The sequence below is a fragment of the Trichomycterus rosablanca genome, chromosome 1, assembly GCF_030014385.1.
Source record: "Trichomycterus rosablanca isolate fTriRos1 chromosome 1, fTriRos1.hap1, whole genome shotgun sequence".
Taxonomy (NCBI): domain Eukaryota; kingdom Metazoa; phylum Chordata; class Actinopteri; order Siluriformes; family Trichomycteridae; genus Trichomycterus; species Trichomycterus rosablanca.
In genome coordinates, this window is record NC_085988.1 from 58,496,205 (window position 1) to 58,512,806 (window position 16,602).

The window sequence follows — 16,602 nt, forward strand, 5'->3', positions numbered from 1 at the left end:
GAAGCTACTCACTGCATCAGTTAGGGTTAAATAACTTGTTGCCAGCTAAAACAATCACCCATGCAGTAATTATTCAATGGGAGGCTCTCACCTATTTGCTTAGTTAAATCCAGGTGGTGACCTTTTTTTGGCCAGGCAGTGTATATTCTACAATTTATGTGAAATGTTTAAATATTCCAAATTCCACTAAATTGTTATGCTGATTACATTTTATAAAAGAAAACAAAAAACATAGTATAAAAAAGCAAAAATGTGGACATTGCAGAGAAAAGTACCATACATTCGGTATGTTACAGATTACTATGCAGTAATATCAATGCACTACTTAAGTTTAATGTCCACAGTTTTATGAAAAACATACCTTTCAAGTTTGAGGTACGCCATGGCCCTGTTAGCAGCAAGCAGAGCGTTTGTAGCATCAGCCACCATTCCTTTAGAGTAGCAATCCACTGCTGCCTCGTACTTTCCCTCTTTAAAATAAGCATTGCCCTATTAAAACACAAAAATAAAACTTTTCTCAATGGCATTGTCCCAATTTAGGATATATCCTATGATTTATGCAGTTTGGTGTTCTCATTGTCAACATATTTGTTACAACAGCTAGCCATGGATTCACTCTGTCTTTACATGTAAAGAGATCACCCTAGGCTCTTTTTATTCCTCCACCACTTGTGTTGGCAATTCAACCAAACAAAACTGCATAAATTGTCTCTATAGGCTTTTTCAATTAACTTGATACTTCAGGAGTTTTCATAATTTTATGGAGACTGCAAATAAACAATATTTTTATATTGCTTTTGTGTTCCAACACCCCATAATTTCCACCCTTGTGTTAAGGTCTCAGAGACACAAACTAGAATCCATAAATAAAGGCAAGAGACAGTTTCTTTCTGGAGTTGACAGTGATAGCCCTGTAGATAGAGGTTTGGGCTATCAATTAAAAGGTTATGGGTTCAAGGTCCTTAAACCCCAGGGCCCCAGGGGCACTGTACAATGGCTGACCCTCTGCTCTGACCTTAGCTTTCCAACAAGTTGAGATATGTGGAAAAAGAATGTCATTGTACAGTACATGTGTACACCAACCAGACATAACATTATGACGGTGGTCATAATGTTATCTCACCCTGTCTTTATGAATCACTGCCTCTTGTCTTCTCAGCTGTTCCTCGTCCACATGCTTCAGGTTTTCAGCGTCTGTAAGCGGCACTTCAGTAACATTTTTCTCCATCATGTCTTTTTTCTGACCTTGGGATACTAAAACCTGGATAAAGAAATACAGTTTCAACACGGTTTAGTAACTAGATTTTCTATCCGATTTTACGTGAACATGTAAAGTGAACATGAAAAGGTGGTTTTACCAACCTGGTTCAATTTCTTAATCTCATTTTGGGCATCTAGGTTTTCCGGATCCAACTTCAGGACAGTGTCATAATCTTGTGAAAACAAAGGGTTTATACATTAATTCAGGCATCCATTCATTTATTGTCTATTTTACCACCGCTTTATCCTGGTTAGGGTCACAAAAGGCAGGAAACACCCTGGGCAGGTCGCCACTCCATCAAAGGGCAAACACACACACACACACACACACACACACAGCTAGGGCAATTTTGTATCTCCAATTAACCTGACAGCATTTCTTTGGACTGTGGGAAGAAACCAGAGTACCTGGAGAAGTCCCCACTCCACCTGGGAATCAAACCTAGGGCCTTCTTGCTGAGATGACAGTTCTACCCACCAAGCCACCGAGCAACCCTCAATAATTATTTTAACAAAAATAACCCTACAGTACACTACACCAGAAGGTAGAGGATTGCCAACACCCAAACATTAAACACTCAAATTATGAGACTCAAAACCATGAGCACAGGGTTGGCACCAGCTTTTCTGCTATTGCAGCATCTACTCTTTGAGGAATGCCTACAAAATCACTATCACTATTTTTTTAAAACATGGCAACAAGAGCACGATTAGGTTTGGGCAGAGATCTTGACAAAGCCTTGCTTGTGATCACTATTATAAATTATTACAAAGGTTATGGAAGACATTGAGGTCAAGGCTCTGTATGAAACAGGCAAAAAATTGGTGCTACCTTAATCCATTAAATTTCACAGGTTCTTGTTTTTAATACATTTTACAAAAATGCCCCCAAATTTCTGTACAGAAAAAATGGAATAAACACTGCAGATTTTTAATGCACGTTCAGCTCTGGCCTGCCCATGAATAGACTAGACCTGAAATTAATTTAGATACCAGTTTAGATGTTGTAGACCAAATACTTTAGGTAGGTCTTACCTTCTAGTGCAGCTTGGTGTTTTTGTAAAGCAAATCGAGCTGCTCCTCTTCGAGAAAGGGCTTTAATGTATTTGCTGTCCAGTGCTATGGCGAGATTACAGTCAGACTCAGCAACAGCATACCTGCAACAAACACTACTGTGTTATATACTGCAGCAAAATGAACTTTAAAAAACAACAGCCCCAAAAAAGCCTTAGACTTAATTCTTATAATCTACCTGATACTTCTATTCCCTTGCAAGGGGTAAGTAATTTTGTCATTCAGTGGATCTCACTGGCACTTGGTGGTTTTAGGACTGATGTCAGTTTGGAGTTTCAGCAGTGCAATAGAATATGAATAAGGTTGGATGTTGGGGTGCATGAACTTGATCTATGATCACAATTTTTTGCTCCGAACAGGGCTTGTAATGTGCAGAATATACTTTTGCTATTGGCTGTTGTGATTATTTGACATATTAATATTAATATTATAATCAATGCATGACAAGCAAAGCTAAATGTCAACTGTCTGAAAATAAAATAATTGTGCTAAATGACTTATTGAGCTTAATAGCCAGTTGCCTTCAATTATTAATTAAACATTTAATTAGATATTATCTTAATTTTGATTTAATGTTATTTAATTAGGCATAATACAAACAAAAAAAATATGAATATATATATATATATACAGTGTATCACAAAAGTGAGTACACCCCTCACATTTCTGCAGATATTTAAGTATATCTTTTCATGGGACAACACTGACAAAATGACACTTTGACACAATGAAAAGTAGTCTGTGTGCAGCTTATATAACAGTGTAAATTTATTCTTCCCTCAAAATAACTCAATATACAGCCATTAATGTCTAAACCACCGGCAACAAAAGTGAGTACACCCCTAAGAGACTACACCCCTCAATGTCCAAATTGAGCACTGCTTGTCCTTTTCCCTCCAAAATGTCATGTGATTTGTTAGTTTTACTAGGTCTCAGGTGTGCATAGGGAGCAGGTGTGTAGTACAGCTCTCACACTCTCTCATACTGGTCACTGAAAGTTCCAACATGACACCTCATGGCAAAGAACTCTCTGAGGATCTTAAAAGACGAATTGTTGCGCTACATGAAGATGGCCAAGGCTACAAGAAGATTGCCAACACCCTGAAACTGAGCTGCAGCACAGTGGCCAAGATCATCCAGCGTTTTAAAAGAGCAGGGTCCACTCAGAACAGACCTCGCGTTGGTCGTCCAAAGAAGCTGAGTGCACGTGCTCAGCGTCACATCCAACTGGTGTCTCTGAAAGATAGGCGCAGGAGTGCTGTCAGCATTGCTGCAGAGATTGAAAAGGTGGGGGGTCAGCCTGTCAGTGCTCAGACCATACGCCGCACACTACATCAAATTGGTCTGCATGGCTGTCACCCCAGAAGGAAGCCTCTTCTGAGGTCTCTACACAAGAAAGCCCGCAAACAGTTTGCTGAAGACATGTCAACAAAGGACATGGATTACTGGAACCATGTCCTATGGTCTGATGAGACCAAGATTAATTTGTTTGGTTCAGATGGTCTCAAGCATGTGTGGCGGCAATCAGGTGAGGAGTACAAAGATAAGTGTGTCATGCCTACAGTCAAGCATGGAGGTGGGAATGCCATGGTCTGGGGCTGCATGAGTGCAGCAGGTGTTGGGGAGTTACATTTCATTGAGGGACACATGAACTCCAATATGTACTGTGAAATACTGAAGCAGAGCATGATCCCCTCCCTCCGGAAACTAGGTCGCAGGGCAGTGTTCCAGCATGATAATGACCCCAAACACACCTCTAAGACGACCACTGCTTTATTGAAGAGGCTGAGGGTAAAGGTGATGGACTGGCCAAGCATGTCTCCAGACCTAAACCCAATAGAACATCTTTGGGGCATCCTCAAGCGGAAGGTGGAGGAGCACAAAGTCTCGAATATCCGCCAGCTCCGTGATGTCGTCATGGAGGAGTGGAAAAGCATTCCAGTGGCAACCTGTGAAGCTCTGGTAAACTCCATGCCCAGGAGAGTTAAGGCAGTTCTGGGAAATAATGGTGGCCACACAAAATATTGACACTTTAGGAACTTTCACTAAGGGGTGTACTCACTTTTGTTGCCGGTGGTTTAGACATTAATGGCTGTATATTGAGTTATTTTGAGGGAAGAATAAATTTACACTGTTATATAAGCTGCACACAGACTACTTTTCATTGTGTCAAAGTGTCATTTTGTCAGTGTTGTCCCATGAAAAGATATACTTAAATATCTGCAGAAATGTGAGGGGTGTACTCACTTTTGTGATACACTGTATATATATATATATACTGTATATATATATATATATATATATATATATATATATATATATATATAAAATATATTTTATTAAGCATTTATTTGTATATAGTGTATACAGTACCAATCTATGATAGCATGACAGTGTATGACAGTAAAGCCTCTTAAACAAATTAGGGTTGCAATAACTATGCGAGTAGATCTCCAGGACTGATCAGGCACCACTAGAAATTTTTTTAATTATTTATGGCTTGTGTAATACCTATCTCTCAGACTAAGCTTGGCCAATATAACTGAGTAAAAAGATAGTTAGAAAATCTTGAAGTACTGCTCTTAGTTGTAGTACATACAGTTGTTTAGTCAGCAAAAACTCCCTACAAATTAGCAGAATGATTATGATGTTGGGGTTATGAAACCAGTATGTATCATTATGTTCAAATGATGTATGACCACATAGGCAGGTACGTCACGGTGAATAGACAATGCGTTGCAAACCATGTAAACATCTCATTATATGGAATACCATATGTTTGGCCCTGATGGTATGCCATAACAAACCCAGTCTAACATATGGTACCACATCATCCCCCCTCGACACTTTGAGTCTGAAGACCAGGCTCATCTGCAATTCATCCTGGTGGAAGACTGTAACATGTGATCCTCTATCGATATCGCTAAACAACAAAGACTCCTAATTACAAGACAGCAACTAATATTAAGCATTTATTTGTATATAGTGTATATAGTACCAATCTATAATAGCATGGCAGTAAAGCCTCTTGAACAAATTAGGGTTGCAAAAACTTTGCAAGATCTCCAGGACAGAATGGGCACTGCTAGAAAATATTTGAATTATTTAAGACTAAGCTTGGCCATTATAATTCCAATTGGCTGTACGAAACCAAGACATGAATACACTACATTTTCTGCCTACACTAATAATTTATTTATGTGTTGAAATGTAATATTTGTCCAGACAAACAGATCTAAAATATTTTGTCCCTGATGGTATGCCATAGAAAACAAGTCTTACATATGGAATCACAACATCCCACTTGTCACTTTTTGCAAGTGTTTTCATGACAAAACTGAGATTGGAAACCTGGCTCATCTGTGATTCATCCTGGTGAAAGACTGTGTAATGTGTGACCCTCTATTGCTGAATGCAGACATCCCAAGTTGCAAAAACTCATTTCAGGGAGGTACCCCCAGACCCGGACCCCCCCCCCCAAAAAAAAAACCCTAAAAAACCTCTCGCACACACCAAAGGATATGGGTGATAACAGAACTTTTAGGAGCTGCTAACTGAGCTACTAAGCTAACTGTTCGCGTCACAGACACATTAATGTGTACTACATAGTGCACTAGATTGTATATTAGAAAATAATTTATGTTCCTTACTTAGTGCACTAGATAGTGTACTAGATAATAGACTTATGTTTCTTACATAATGCTTTAGGTAACGTATTAGTTAACAAATTTAGGTTCCCTACATAGTGCACTAAATTGTATATCAGATTACAGATTTATGTTCCCTACATGGTGCACTAGATAGTATTTTAGATATGAATTTATGTTCCCTACGTAGTGCGCTAGATAGTGAATTAGACAATTGGTTTATGTTCCCTACACAGTGCACTAGATTGTATATCAGATCACGGATTTATGTTCCCTACATAATGCACTAGAAAGTATAACTAGATGATGATTTGTGTTCCTTACATAGTGCACTAAATAGTGTATTACATAATTAATTATGTTCCCTACATAGTGCACTAGATTGTATATCAGATAACGGATTTATGTTCCCTACATAGTGCACTAGACAGTATATTAGATAATTGATTTATGTTCCCTACATAGTGCACTAGACAGTATATTAGACAATTGATTTATGTTCCCTACACAGTGCGCTAGATTGTATATTAGATAACGGATTTATGTTCCCTACATAGTGCACTAGACAGTATATTACACAATTGATTTATGTTCCCTACACAGTGCGCTAGATTGTATATCAGATAACGGATTTATGTTCCCTACATAGTGCACTAGACAGTATATTAGACAATTGATTTATGTTCCCTACACAGTGCACTAGATTGTATATCAGATAACGGATTTATGTTCCCTATATAGTGCACTAGACAGTATATTAGACAATTGATTCATGTTCCCTACACAGTGCGCTAGATTGTATATCAGATAACGGATTTATGTTCCCTACATAGTGCACTAGACAGTATATTAGACAGTTGGTTTATGTTCCCTACACAGTGCGCTAGATTGTATATCAGATAACGGATTTATGTTCCCTACATAGTGCACTAGACAGTATATTAGACAGTTGGTTTATGTTCCCTACACAGTGCGCTAGATTGTATATCAGATAACGGATTTATACGGATTTATGTTCCCTACATAGTGCACTAGACAGTATATTAGACAGTTGGTTTATGTTCCCTACACAGTGCACTAGATTGTATATCAGATAACGGATTTAATACGCGATCGGGGAAAAAAGTCTGTGTCGCCTGCGTGCGCGTGTGTGTCGCTCTTGGCCGCTCGTTCTAAATTCCGGGAGATTTTATCTGACTTGCAGGCATCAGGGAGCCGCTGTGTATATGCGGGAGACTCCCAGAACTTCCGGGACACTTGGGATGTCTGTGAATGTATAGTGTAAACAATACAGCGATCTGACGACTTTAAAAGTCGTGTAGTGTGTCCATGGCTTTAGAACTTTTCGTCCTGGTGTGATTTCATAAACATGACCACCAGACATTTCCCTGCTACTATTCTCAGAGATTTTAAAACCCTCGCCATCTGCTCATAATGGTTTAAACAGAAACAAACTTGTGAACACTCTGTAAGTATTAGTTCATAAACAGATATAAAGATGGACTCATCACAAATGTAATCGCTTAAATCAGTATGTTGTTTTATGTATTTTATGTATTTACATTTTGTACTATTTTGTTATAAAAGCCTAACCAGGGACTGGGGCAGCAAATAAGCTTTTGCTAGAAGGCTTTTATACAATACATATGGTGCATTTGATGTAACAATGTTTATCTGTATTGTCCCTGTTAAATAACCTATTAAAATAAAATAAATTGACATGTTCTCACTGTGTCTGCAAAGGTGTCCTCCAGGTACTCGTAGAAGGTGAACTGGTGACTACATTGCTCCCAGGTGTGAATAAATACATGTTGTGAATAAGTGGTGCCCTAACATGGACTGTCATTTTGTCCATGATCTATTTCTGCCTTGCGACTATTGTTTCCTGGTGGTACCAGACCCACTGTGACCCTGATTAGAATAAATCTACTTCAGAATAAGGATTAAAAAAAGTTTAGTGGACTTACTTTTTCAGTCTGAAGAAGCAGGTGGCTCGGTTTGTGGGCAAAACAGGATTGTAGGGGTCAGTGCTCATACCTCTGGTATAACATTCAATGGCATCATCATACTTCCCATCTTTGAAGAACTGGTTGCCCTGAGACAAAAGTGAAAACACTCCTAATTTATTTTAATAATAAACAAGTAAAGTATTAAGCAGAAGGCTGTTCAATATGGATTAGCAACCAAAAGTTTTTCAACATTTTTTACAGTTTTGATTATTTAAAACTGGGCTCTGGTACCACCAGGAAACAATAGTCGCAAGGCAGAAATAGATCATGGACAAAATGACAGTCCATGTCAGGACTGTTGGGACAGTGGTAGCCTAGTGGGTAGAGCTTTGGGCTATCAACCGGAAGATTGGCGGTTCAAATCCAGCCTCTGCCATGCAGCCACTGTTGGGTCCTTGAGCAAGACCCTTAACCCTCTCTGCTCCAGGGGAGCCGTACAATGGCTGACCCTGCGCTCTGACCCCAGCTTCCAAACAAGCTGGGATACACGAAGAAAGAATTTCATTGTACTGTACACCTGTATATGTACAGTATATATGACAAATATATAACATCAGTAACCAGTAAAAGCTGCAAGTTAAAACAATAGGATTTATCAAGAAGAAGTCACTGATTTTGTTGGGACACCCCTCCCCATACGCTGAAAAGCAGTGTGGGGACTTTAACAATAATGCACTGCAGGTTATGGTAAATTGCAATTGTAAAGGTGAGGAAAAGGCAATTGACAAAAGAAGAAAAGCAGACATTACAAACATCGAGAGTGTAGGTATTTTGTATCAAGAAATGATGATGAAAGCCAAGTGAGTACAGTTTTCTACACCATCAAAATATAATTTAAAACTCTAAAAATGTGGCAGTCCCAGAACCACATCAGCAGCATTAGGGGAAAAAAGGACATTCGCCCCACTCAGGTTGACACAAAATACATCACAAAAGCCATTTGCTCGCCCCACAGTGGCATTGGCCATAAACCACAGGCGAAACACACAACTGCAGAAATAAGTTAAAAAATTAGACGTTAGGCCGGTTCAAGCCCCGCCGCCACCAAGTTGCCACTGTTGGGTCCCTGAGCAAGGCCCTTAACCCTCAATTGCTCATCGTGTTCAGCTCATTGTGTAAGTCGCTTTGGATAAAAGCGTCTACTAAATGCTGAAAATGTAAATGTAGGGAATCAGGCATAATTTACAAACAGATGTGTGCAGGACCTAAATATTAATACTCCAGCCAACTGTGATTAATTTTGAAATGAACTAAAGCCTATTTAAATAACAACTGTACACATCACAGTTAGGAATATGTTAAATGTTCGGCTGATGGTAGTTACTCACACAACATGTGTTAAATGCAAATGATCAGACACAAAGACCTAAGTGACTTAATCTGAGTGAGGCCTAATCGTTATGGTCAGACAACTGGGTTCAAGTATCTCCAAAACAGCAACACAGACAGCAGTGGGTGGTGAGTACCCACTGACAGTAGTCGGAGGCAGTACATGCCATTAGTTGCTGACAGGTTGTTCGCCGGCCAAGACTCCAGGACCACCAGAAGGCTAATGCATCTCAAATTGCAGCTAATTTGAATAATGGCAATAAGGTGAAGGTGAAGGTCATTAACATTACTATAATTGCTACAGAAAAATAGTGGCAATGAAGAAGCATTACTATTATATTTTATATCTTACCATTAATTTGGTAAAAATGGCAATAAATAAAATTAAAAAATTGCCAAACTAGCCGCTCAGGTGGCGCAGCGGTAAAACACACGCTGTTCACCAGAGCTGAGATCTCGAATACATCGTATCGAATCTCAGCTCTCCCTTGCCAGCTGAGGCTGAGTGGCTACATGAAGAACGATTGGCCTGTTGTTCAGATAAGGGGCGGGACTAAAGCCGGATGGGGACTCTCTCTCAGACTAGTGTGATTACGACCTCTGCTGGCTGGTTGGTGGCGCCTGCACGGAGATAGGGAAGGATTGTGGTAGAGGGTGTGGCTCTCCGTGCACAGCGCTGTACCGCACTGCACTCGTCAAGTGTAGGTGATAAGATGTTCAATTGCTGTGCAAGTGTCGGAGGGGGCGTGGAGCAGCCTCGTCCTCCCCAATCAGGAGCAGGGACCAGCATTAGTGAGAGGATGATTAACGGGTAGAAATTGGATGCGCTAAAGTGGGAGAAAAAGGGGTAAAAAAAATAAAAAAATAAAAAAATAAATAAAAATTTGCCAAACTAAAGGAAAATGACTATAATGAGTCTAATAATCAAACCCCAGGGCACATTCTTACTTGCTCCCTCTCTTTCATAGCGAGGTCTCTGTCCACTTGTATCTCCTCTGAGTCTGACTCATTAGATTCAGCAGCACTGCCTTCTTTATCCACTGAATCAAGAGCTTTCTCCTGGAACACATTAAACATTCCGTTCACAATATAAAAAATAATACAAAATCTGTGCTGTTTCCTCATTCTTTATTTAAGGCTAAAACACTGACAGCGAGCAGAGGAGTATTACCACATCAAACGTGTCCCAGGATTTGTAATCATACGATTTGATTCTCTGTACTGGCTTCTGCTCCCCTTGGCCATTCTTAGCAGCAGCCTTGCTTCGGACCCTCCGTTTCTTCTTGTAATCCTTGTTTCTTACAGGAGGTAGAGTTTCCTGTGAAAAAACCCAAAAACAGAGATAATAGCAGAAAATAGCAGATTATTTGAACATTGATACCCTTCTTCTCAGTGAATGTTAGGTCTACAGGTGTGTGTTCTCTTTAGATCTGTTACCTGTTCAAAATAAAGACGAGCAATGTTGTGTGATGCAGTACTGAAATGTAATTATTTTTCTTTAATATAAGTAGGGTAAGGCAATTACACATTTGTGGGTAATTACAAATTTTAGATAGATAGAATAATATTACTAGGCTTTTGGGTATTAATTAATATTACCATTGTCTTAATGTTCCTTCATGTATTCCACATTACATTTTAGTCCACATAAAGTTTATTTGAGAAGCAAATTTAAGTTTCACATCTATTCATTTATTAGGATTTTAACGTCATGTTTTACACACTTTGGTTACATTCATGACAGAACAGGTCATTACTGGTTACACAAGATTCATCAGTTAAAGTTTTAATTAGTCACGGACAATTTAGTATCTCCAATTAACCTCACTTGGACTGTTGGAGGAAACCAGAGCTCCTAGGAGAAAGCCACACAGACACTTGGAGAGCATGCAAACTCCACACAGAAGGACCGGGACCGCAACACCTAGGAATGAAACCCAGGACCCTCTTGCTGCGAGGTCCTGTGCCACCTGGTTTCACATCTAACAAATTCTTAGTAGTAGTACACAGTACACCTGTGCTTGGCCATATGAAAGCATCACATCAAAAATACAGAAAGCTGAAATTTGTAAAAACAGCTTTACCTATGTGGTTTACACATGAAACGTATTTGGTATCAATTTTATTTTATTAACTATATGGCCAAAAGTGTGTAAAACCTGACCATGAGCTTGTTGGACATTCAGTTTTAAAATCATGTTTAATATGATTCCATTTCAGTCCATTCCAGCTACAATCCTTTTTTTCCCACCCCCAGACTTCACTGTGAATATATTGTTCCTAAAAGTATCCACAATCCTTCTAGTACTGCAAAAACAAATAGACAAAATCAATCTAAAAAGGTTTCATTATTGATTGGTTGGTCTATTAGTTGTTTGTTCTATAATGACACAGCTAAATTTAAAACCACTGATGAACTGTCTTGGTCTTGCTCTCATGAACTGAATTCTGTGCTGTACATAGGTTATAACACTTATTGTCTTTTAACTCTAGGTAGTAAATTCTGTAGCCAAGTGAAGTTATTTAGTGGCTATTAGTGATAGTGCTAATAATATTTAGACCAAAAACTTAAGAGAAAACATGTCAGATGCCCAGAAGAAGGACGCACCAGAAGAAGCTGAAATGTTAATATTTAATTGTCGACCATCAATGGTTGGTTATTTGTTAAAATAATTTAACCGAATACCTACTCATGATGCTACCAATAATTAGTACAACCCTCTTGTTAAATGGTGACATTCCAGCTGTTTTTTTATTTTATTTACCGTGACCCTTATATTTCTTTTAGCTTCTGCAGCTGATCTATGGGTTAAATTTATTTTTAATAAAATACTTGGCAGAAATGTACCTGCCAAATAAATGTATGTAAATGTAGAAGCAGAATACAGAAAGATAAAACTACCAACCTCAGGATCTGGTGGGTTTCCAGTGAGCAGCTGCTCATCTTTTTTCTTCATATCATCCTCCCAGCTGTCAAGCTCCTTCATGAAGTTTTGGACATCCTCTGCGTTCTGGCGCATCTGCATCTGTAGCTCCAAGGCTTTGCTTCCTCCTGACATGGTGATGTCTTTTGCTCAGTCTGAAATGCATCAATACAGAAATATTTTTTATAAAGTGATTTAAATTGTTCACACGAGTCAATTATTCATCTGTCATGTGGGTGAGTTTCCTTATACCTTCCAAAAACAAGCAAAGTGTGAAGTGGTTGGATTACTATTGCCCTGCTATGGTTGTATTTTTTCAGCCTTGCACTCAAGGACTTTGTTTTTTGTGTCCAGATTTAGTGTCTTGGTGAACCAAATTGTATTCATCTTTAAAAGTTCCAAGTACATTGGCCTCTTTCCAACTATTTTCTTAGCAACAATATACAACCAATATCTTAGCAAACACACAACCTCCATGAAATGTTGTATTTGCACAGTGCATAGGTTGGTATCAATTACATGACATATATTACATTCAGGTTGGTCAAACATAACATTGTGTGTAATTCATATGAACGTGTTAAAAATGCAGTTCAGTATTATTTGTGTTGGAACCAACATAACATGTTCTGACAAGCTTTCAGTCTACAACACCATATCAAAAGGGACAGTATGAAAAATGTAAATTGAAAAAAGATACACTTTGACTTTCAATTCATTGCAGACAGTAACCCAAAATATTTCATGTTTTGTCTGGCCAACTTCATTTTATTTGTTAAAATACCTCCATTCCTGCTTTTCAGGTAAAAAAAATGATAGTGCATTGTAATTTAACAGGTGAAGGAATCTGGAGGAATTTCAGTGTGTAAAGGGCAAGGTCACAAGTCTAAGCTGAACACCCGTAATCTCTGATCCCTCAGATGGCACTGTATCAAAAAACTTCATTTATCAATAGCTGATATAACCACATGGGTGAGGGGTTACTTTGGCAAACCTTTGTCAAGCACTACATTACAGAGTTACATGCACAAATGCCACTTACAACTTTACTATGCAAAAAAAAAAAACCCTTACGTTAACCATGTCCAGAGGTGGCTTCGAGTTCTCTGGGCTCTAAGGCATCTAGAATGGACCATCACACAGTGGAAATTTGTACTGTGGTCAGATAAATCAGTATTTCAGAATTTTTTTTTTTTTGGATAAAAATGTTCGTTATGTGGTAAAGACCAAAGACAAAAAGACATATCCAGACTATAATTAGCATAATACCCTAAAAGTTAGGGTATGTCATGATATGGGGTTGTTTCAGTGCTCTTGGCAAAGGGAATTTACACTTCTGTGATGGCAGCATTAATGCAGAAAAGTACATTAAGATTTCAGAGCAACATATGCTGCCTTCAAGATGCTGTTTTCCAGGGTTGCCCATGCATTTTTTAACAAGACAATGCAAAACCACATGCTACACACATTACATGGCTGTGGAAGAAGAGGGTACGGGTACAGGACTGACCTGCCTGCAGTCTTAACTTGTCCCCAATAAAGAATGTGTGGAATATTTTAAAATAACAAAATGCGACAGTGACAACCCCATACTAGTGTACAACTTAAGACGTGTTTGCAGAAAGAATGGGACAAAATAACACTTGAAACAATTAGTATCCTCAGTGCCAGAGTGCTGTTAGAAGGAATGACAACATTACAAAGTGGTAACTGATTTACTGTGCTTACCACAACTTGTTTTGGAATGTGTTGCAGGCCTGAAATGCTGGAATGGACGTATATTAACAAATGAAATGAAGCTGACCAGGCAAAATATTAAATATCATGGGATTATACTATCTGCAATAAATGAAAGTCAAATGTAAATGTAAGAAACACTGTGTTTTATTATATAGCATTGTTCATACTGTCCCAGTGTTTTCTGATTTGGGGTTGGACATTGTGCAACTCTGCTTCTACCTGTCTGAAACAAAGAGTAACAGTATAATTTAAATATCTTTTAGGTTTTTTAGGCTTCTATTAAAAATTTGACTACAGCAGTGATTAATTAATTGGAGTTAGTTACTTTTTTTGTTCACCTGATATACCTAATTATTGGCACTTTTAGAGAAAACTCAATAGTAGAAATTAATAATGATTATTTATGTTTTTGCAATGTTGTGCTAGGAAGCAGCTTGGGACGTTGGAAACGGTTGTTAGATACCTAATATACACCGATCAGCCATAACATTAAAACCACCATTGAAGAACAGCATGAAAGGGGGCTTACAATGTATGCAGAGAAACAGATGGACTACAGTCAGTGATTGTAGAACTACAAAGTGCTTCTATATGGTAAGTGGAGCTGATAAAATGGACAGTGAGTGTAGAAACAAGGAGGTGATTTTAATGTTATGGCTGATCGATGTAATTACATGCACACAACGTTGCTAGGACCTTTCTCTAGAACTTTCCATCTATCTGCCGAACCCAAGTTAGTAAAATTATAACAGAACAATTACTAAATGTGTTAAATAACCAAACAATAACAAAACGTGAGAAAGAGTCTTTAAGAACTAGACTGAAAGTGAAGCCTGAAGTGAAAGCAAAAAGGAAGTGCGAGTCCTGCTGCACAGATCGTGTTAGTAAGTGTAGATGTGATTAATGAAGTGAGTACAGCTATCTCATTCCTTTATGTGACACCGAAGTGAAAGAGTCGACTCATGATCATACCTCCACTCTCAAAGTCCAGCGCTTTCTTCTTCAATAGAAATCCTCCGATCTTACTCCAGATGTGCTGCTCATGCTGCTATTACTGTTTGGGTTCGCCGCCATGACAGCCAAAATACCAGCATGCTTTGCGCTCAAAGCAAACCAAAGACAGTAGAGCAGTGACCGAGATGGGTAAAAGTATAAGAGAACTGTGTTTCTTATTTTGCAAAACACGCCACACAGTGGTTGAAAAAGTACTGCACAACGTACAGAGTTGTAACTTCATTCATTCAAAAGTTCAAGAGTTCAAGAGTTCAAGAGAGGCTTTATTGCCATTTCAGCTATACAAGTACAGTGGTACCTTGTAACTCAACGTCCCCTACACTCAAAATCTTTGAAACTCAACGCCCTTCATCGAGAAATGTGTACCCCTAAACCAGACATCCCAAGTTGCAAAAACTAATTTCAGGGAGGTACCCCCGGACCCGGACCTCAACCCCGACCCCCCAAGCTAAAAAAAAAGAAGCTAAAAACCTCTCGCACACACCAAAGGATATGGGTGATAACAGAACTTTTAGGAGCTGCTAACTGAGCTACTAAGCTAACTGTTCGCGTCACAGACACATTAATGTGTACTACATAGTGCACTAGATAGTGTGAAGGATAATAGATTTATGTTCCCTACATAGTGCACTAGATTGTATATTAGAAAAGAATTTATGTTCCTTACTTAGTGCACTAGATAGTGTACTAGATAATAGACTTATGTTTCTTACATAATGCTTTAGGTAACGTATTAGTTAACGGATTTAGGTTCCCTACATAGTGCACTAAATTGTATATCAGATAACAGATTTATGTTCCCTACATAGTGCACTAGATAGTATTTTAGATATGAATTTATGTTCCCTATGTAGTGCACTAGATAGTGAATTAGACAATTGGTTTATGTTCCCTACACAGTGCATTAGATTGTATATCAGATCACGGATTTACACATAATGCACTAGAGTGTGTATTAGATAACGCATTCATGTTCACTACATAGTGCACTAGAAAGTATAACTAGATGATGATTTGTGTTCCTTACATAGTGCACTAGATAGTGTATTACATAATTAATTATGTTCCCTACATAGTGCACTAGATTGTATATCAGATAATGGATTTATGTTCCCTGCATAGTGCACTAGACAGTATATTAGACAATGGATTTATGTTCCCTACATAGTGCACTAGACAGTATATTAGACAATGGATTTATGTTCCCTACATAGTGCACTAGACAGTATATTAGACAATTGATTTATGTTCCCTACACAGTGCACTAAATTGTATATCAGATAACGGATTTATGTTGCCTACATAGTGCACTAGACAGTATATTAGACAATTGGTTTATGTTTTCTACACAGTGCACTAGATTGTAAATCAGATCACGGATTTATGTTCCCTACATAGTGCACTACATAGTGTATTAGATAATGCATTCATGTTCACTACATAGTGCACTAGAAAGTATAACTAGATGATGATTTGTGTTCCTTACATAGTGCACTAAATAGTGTATTACGTAATTAATTATGTTCCCTACATAATGCACTAAATTGTATATTAGAAGGGCCAGTGATAGCTCAGTGGTTAAGGTACTGGACTAGTAAACAGAAG

General features: G+C 38.4%; 1 protein-coding gene across 1 annotated transcript in view; it reads right to left on the reverse strand.

Moving 5' to 3' along the window:
• Positions 1 to 15,060, reverse strand: part of rpap3 (RNA polymerase II associated protein 3) — a 30,536-nt gene extending 15,476 nt beyond the window's left edge. Inside the window, exons 1-9 of the mRNA XM_062994689.1 lie at positions 14,956 to 15,060; positions 12,226 to 12,398; positions 10,491 to 10,637; positions 10,268 to 10,378; positions 7,949 to 8,076; positions 2,296 to 2,417; positions 1,363 to 1,433; positions 1,124 to 1,261; positions 362 to 489 (exon numbers count right to left, since the gene is read on the reverse strand). Of these exons, the coding sequence (XP_062850759.1) occupies positions 362 to 489; positions 1,124 to 1,261; positions 1,363 to 1,433; positions 2,296 to 2,417; positions 7,949 to 8,076; positions 10,268 to 10,378; positions 10,491 to 10,637; positions 12,226 to 12,378 (998 nt within the window). The 5' untranslated portion in view covers positions 12,379 to 12,398; positions 14,956 to 15,060. The remainder of the gene's footprint in view (positions 1 to 361; positions 490 to 1,123; positions 1,262 to 1,362; positions 1,434 to 2,295; positions 2,418 to 7,948; positions 8,077 to 10,267; positions 10,379 to 10,490; positions 10,638 to 12,225; positions 12,399 to 14,955) is intronic.
• Positions 15,061 to 16,602: the final 1,542 nt, after the last annotated feature.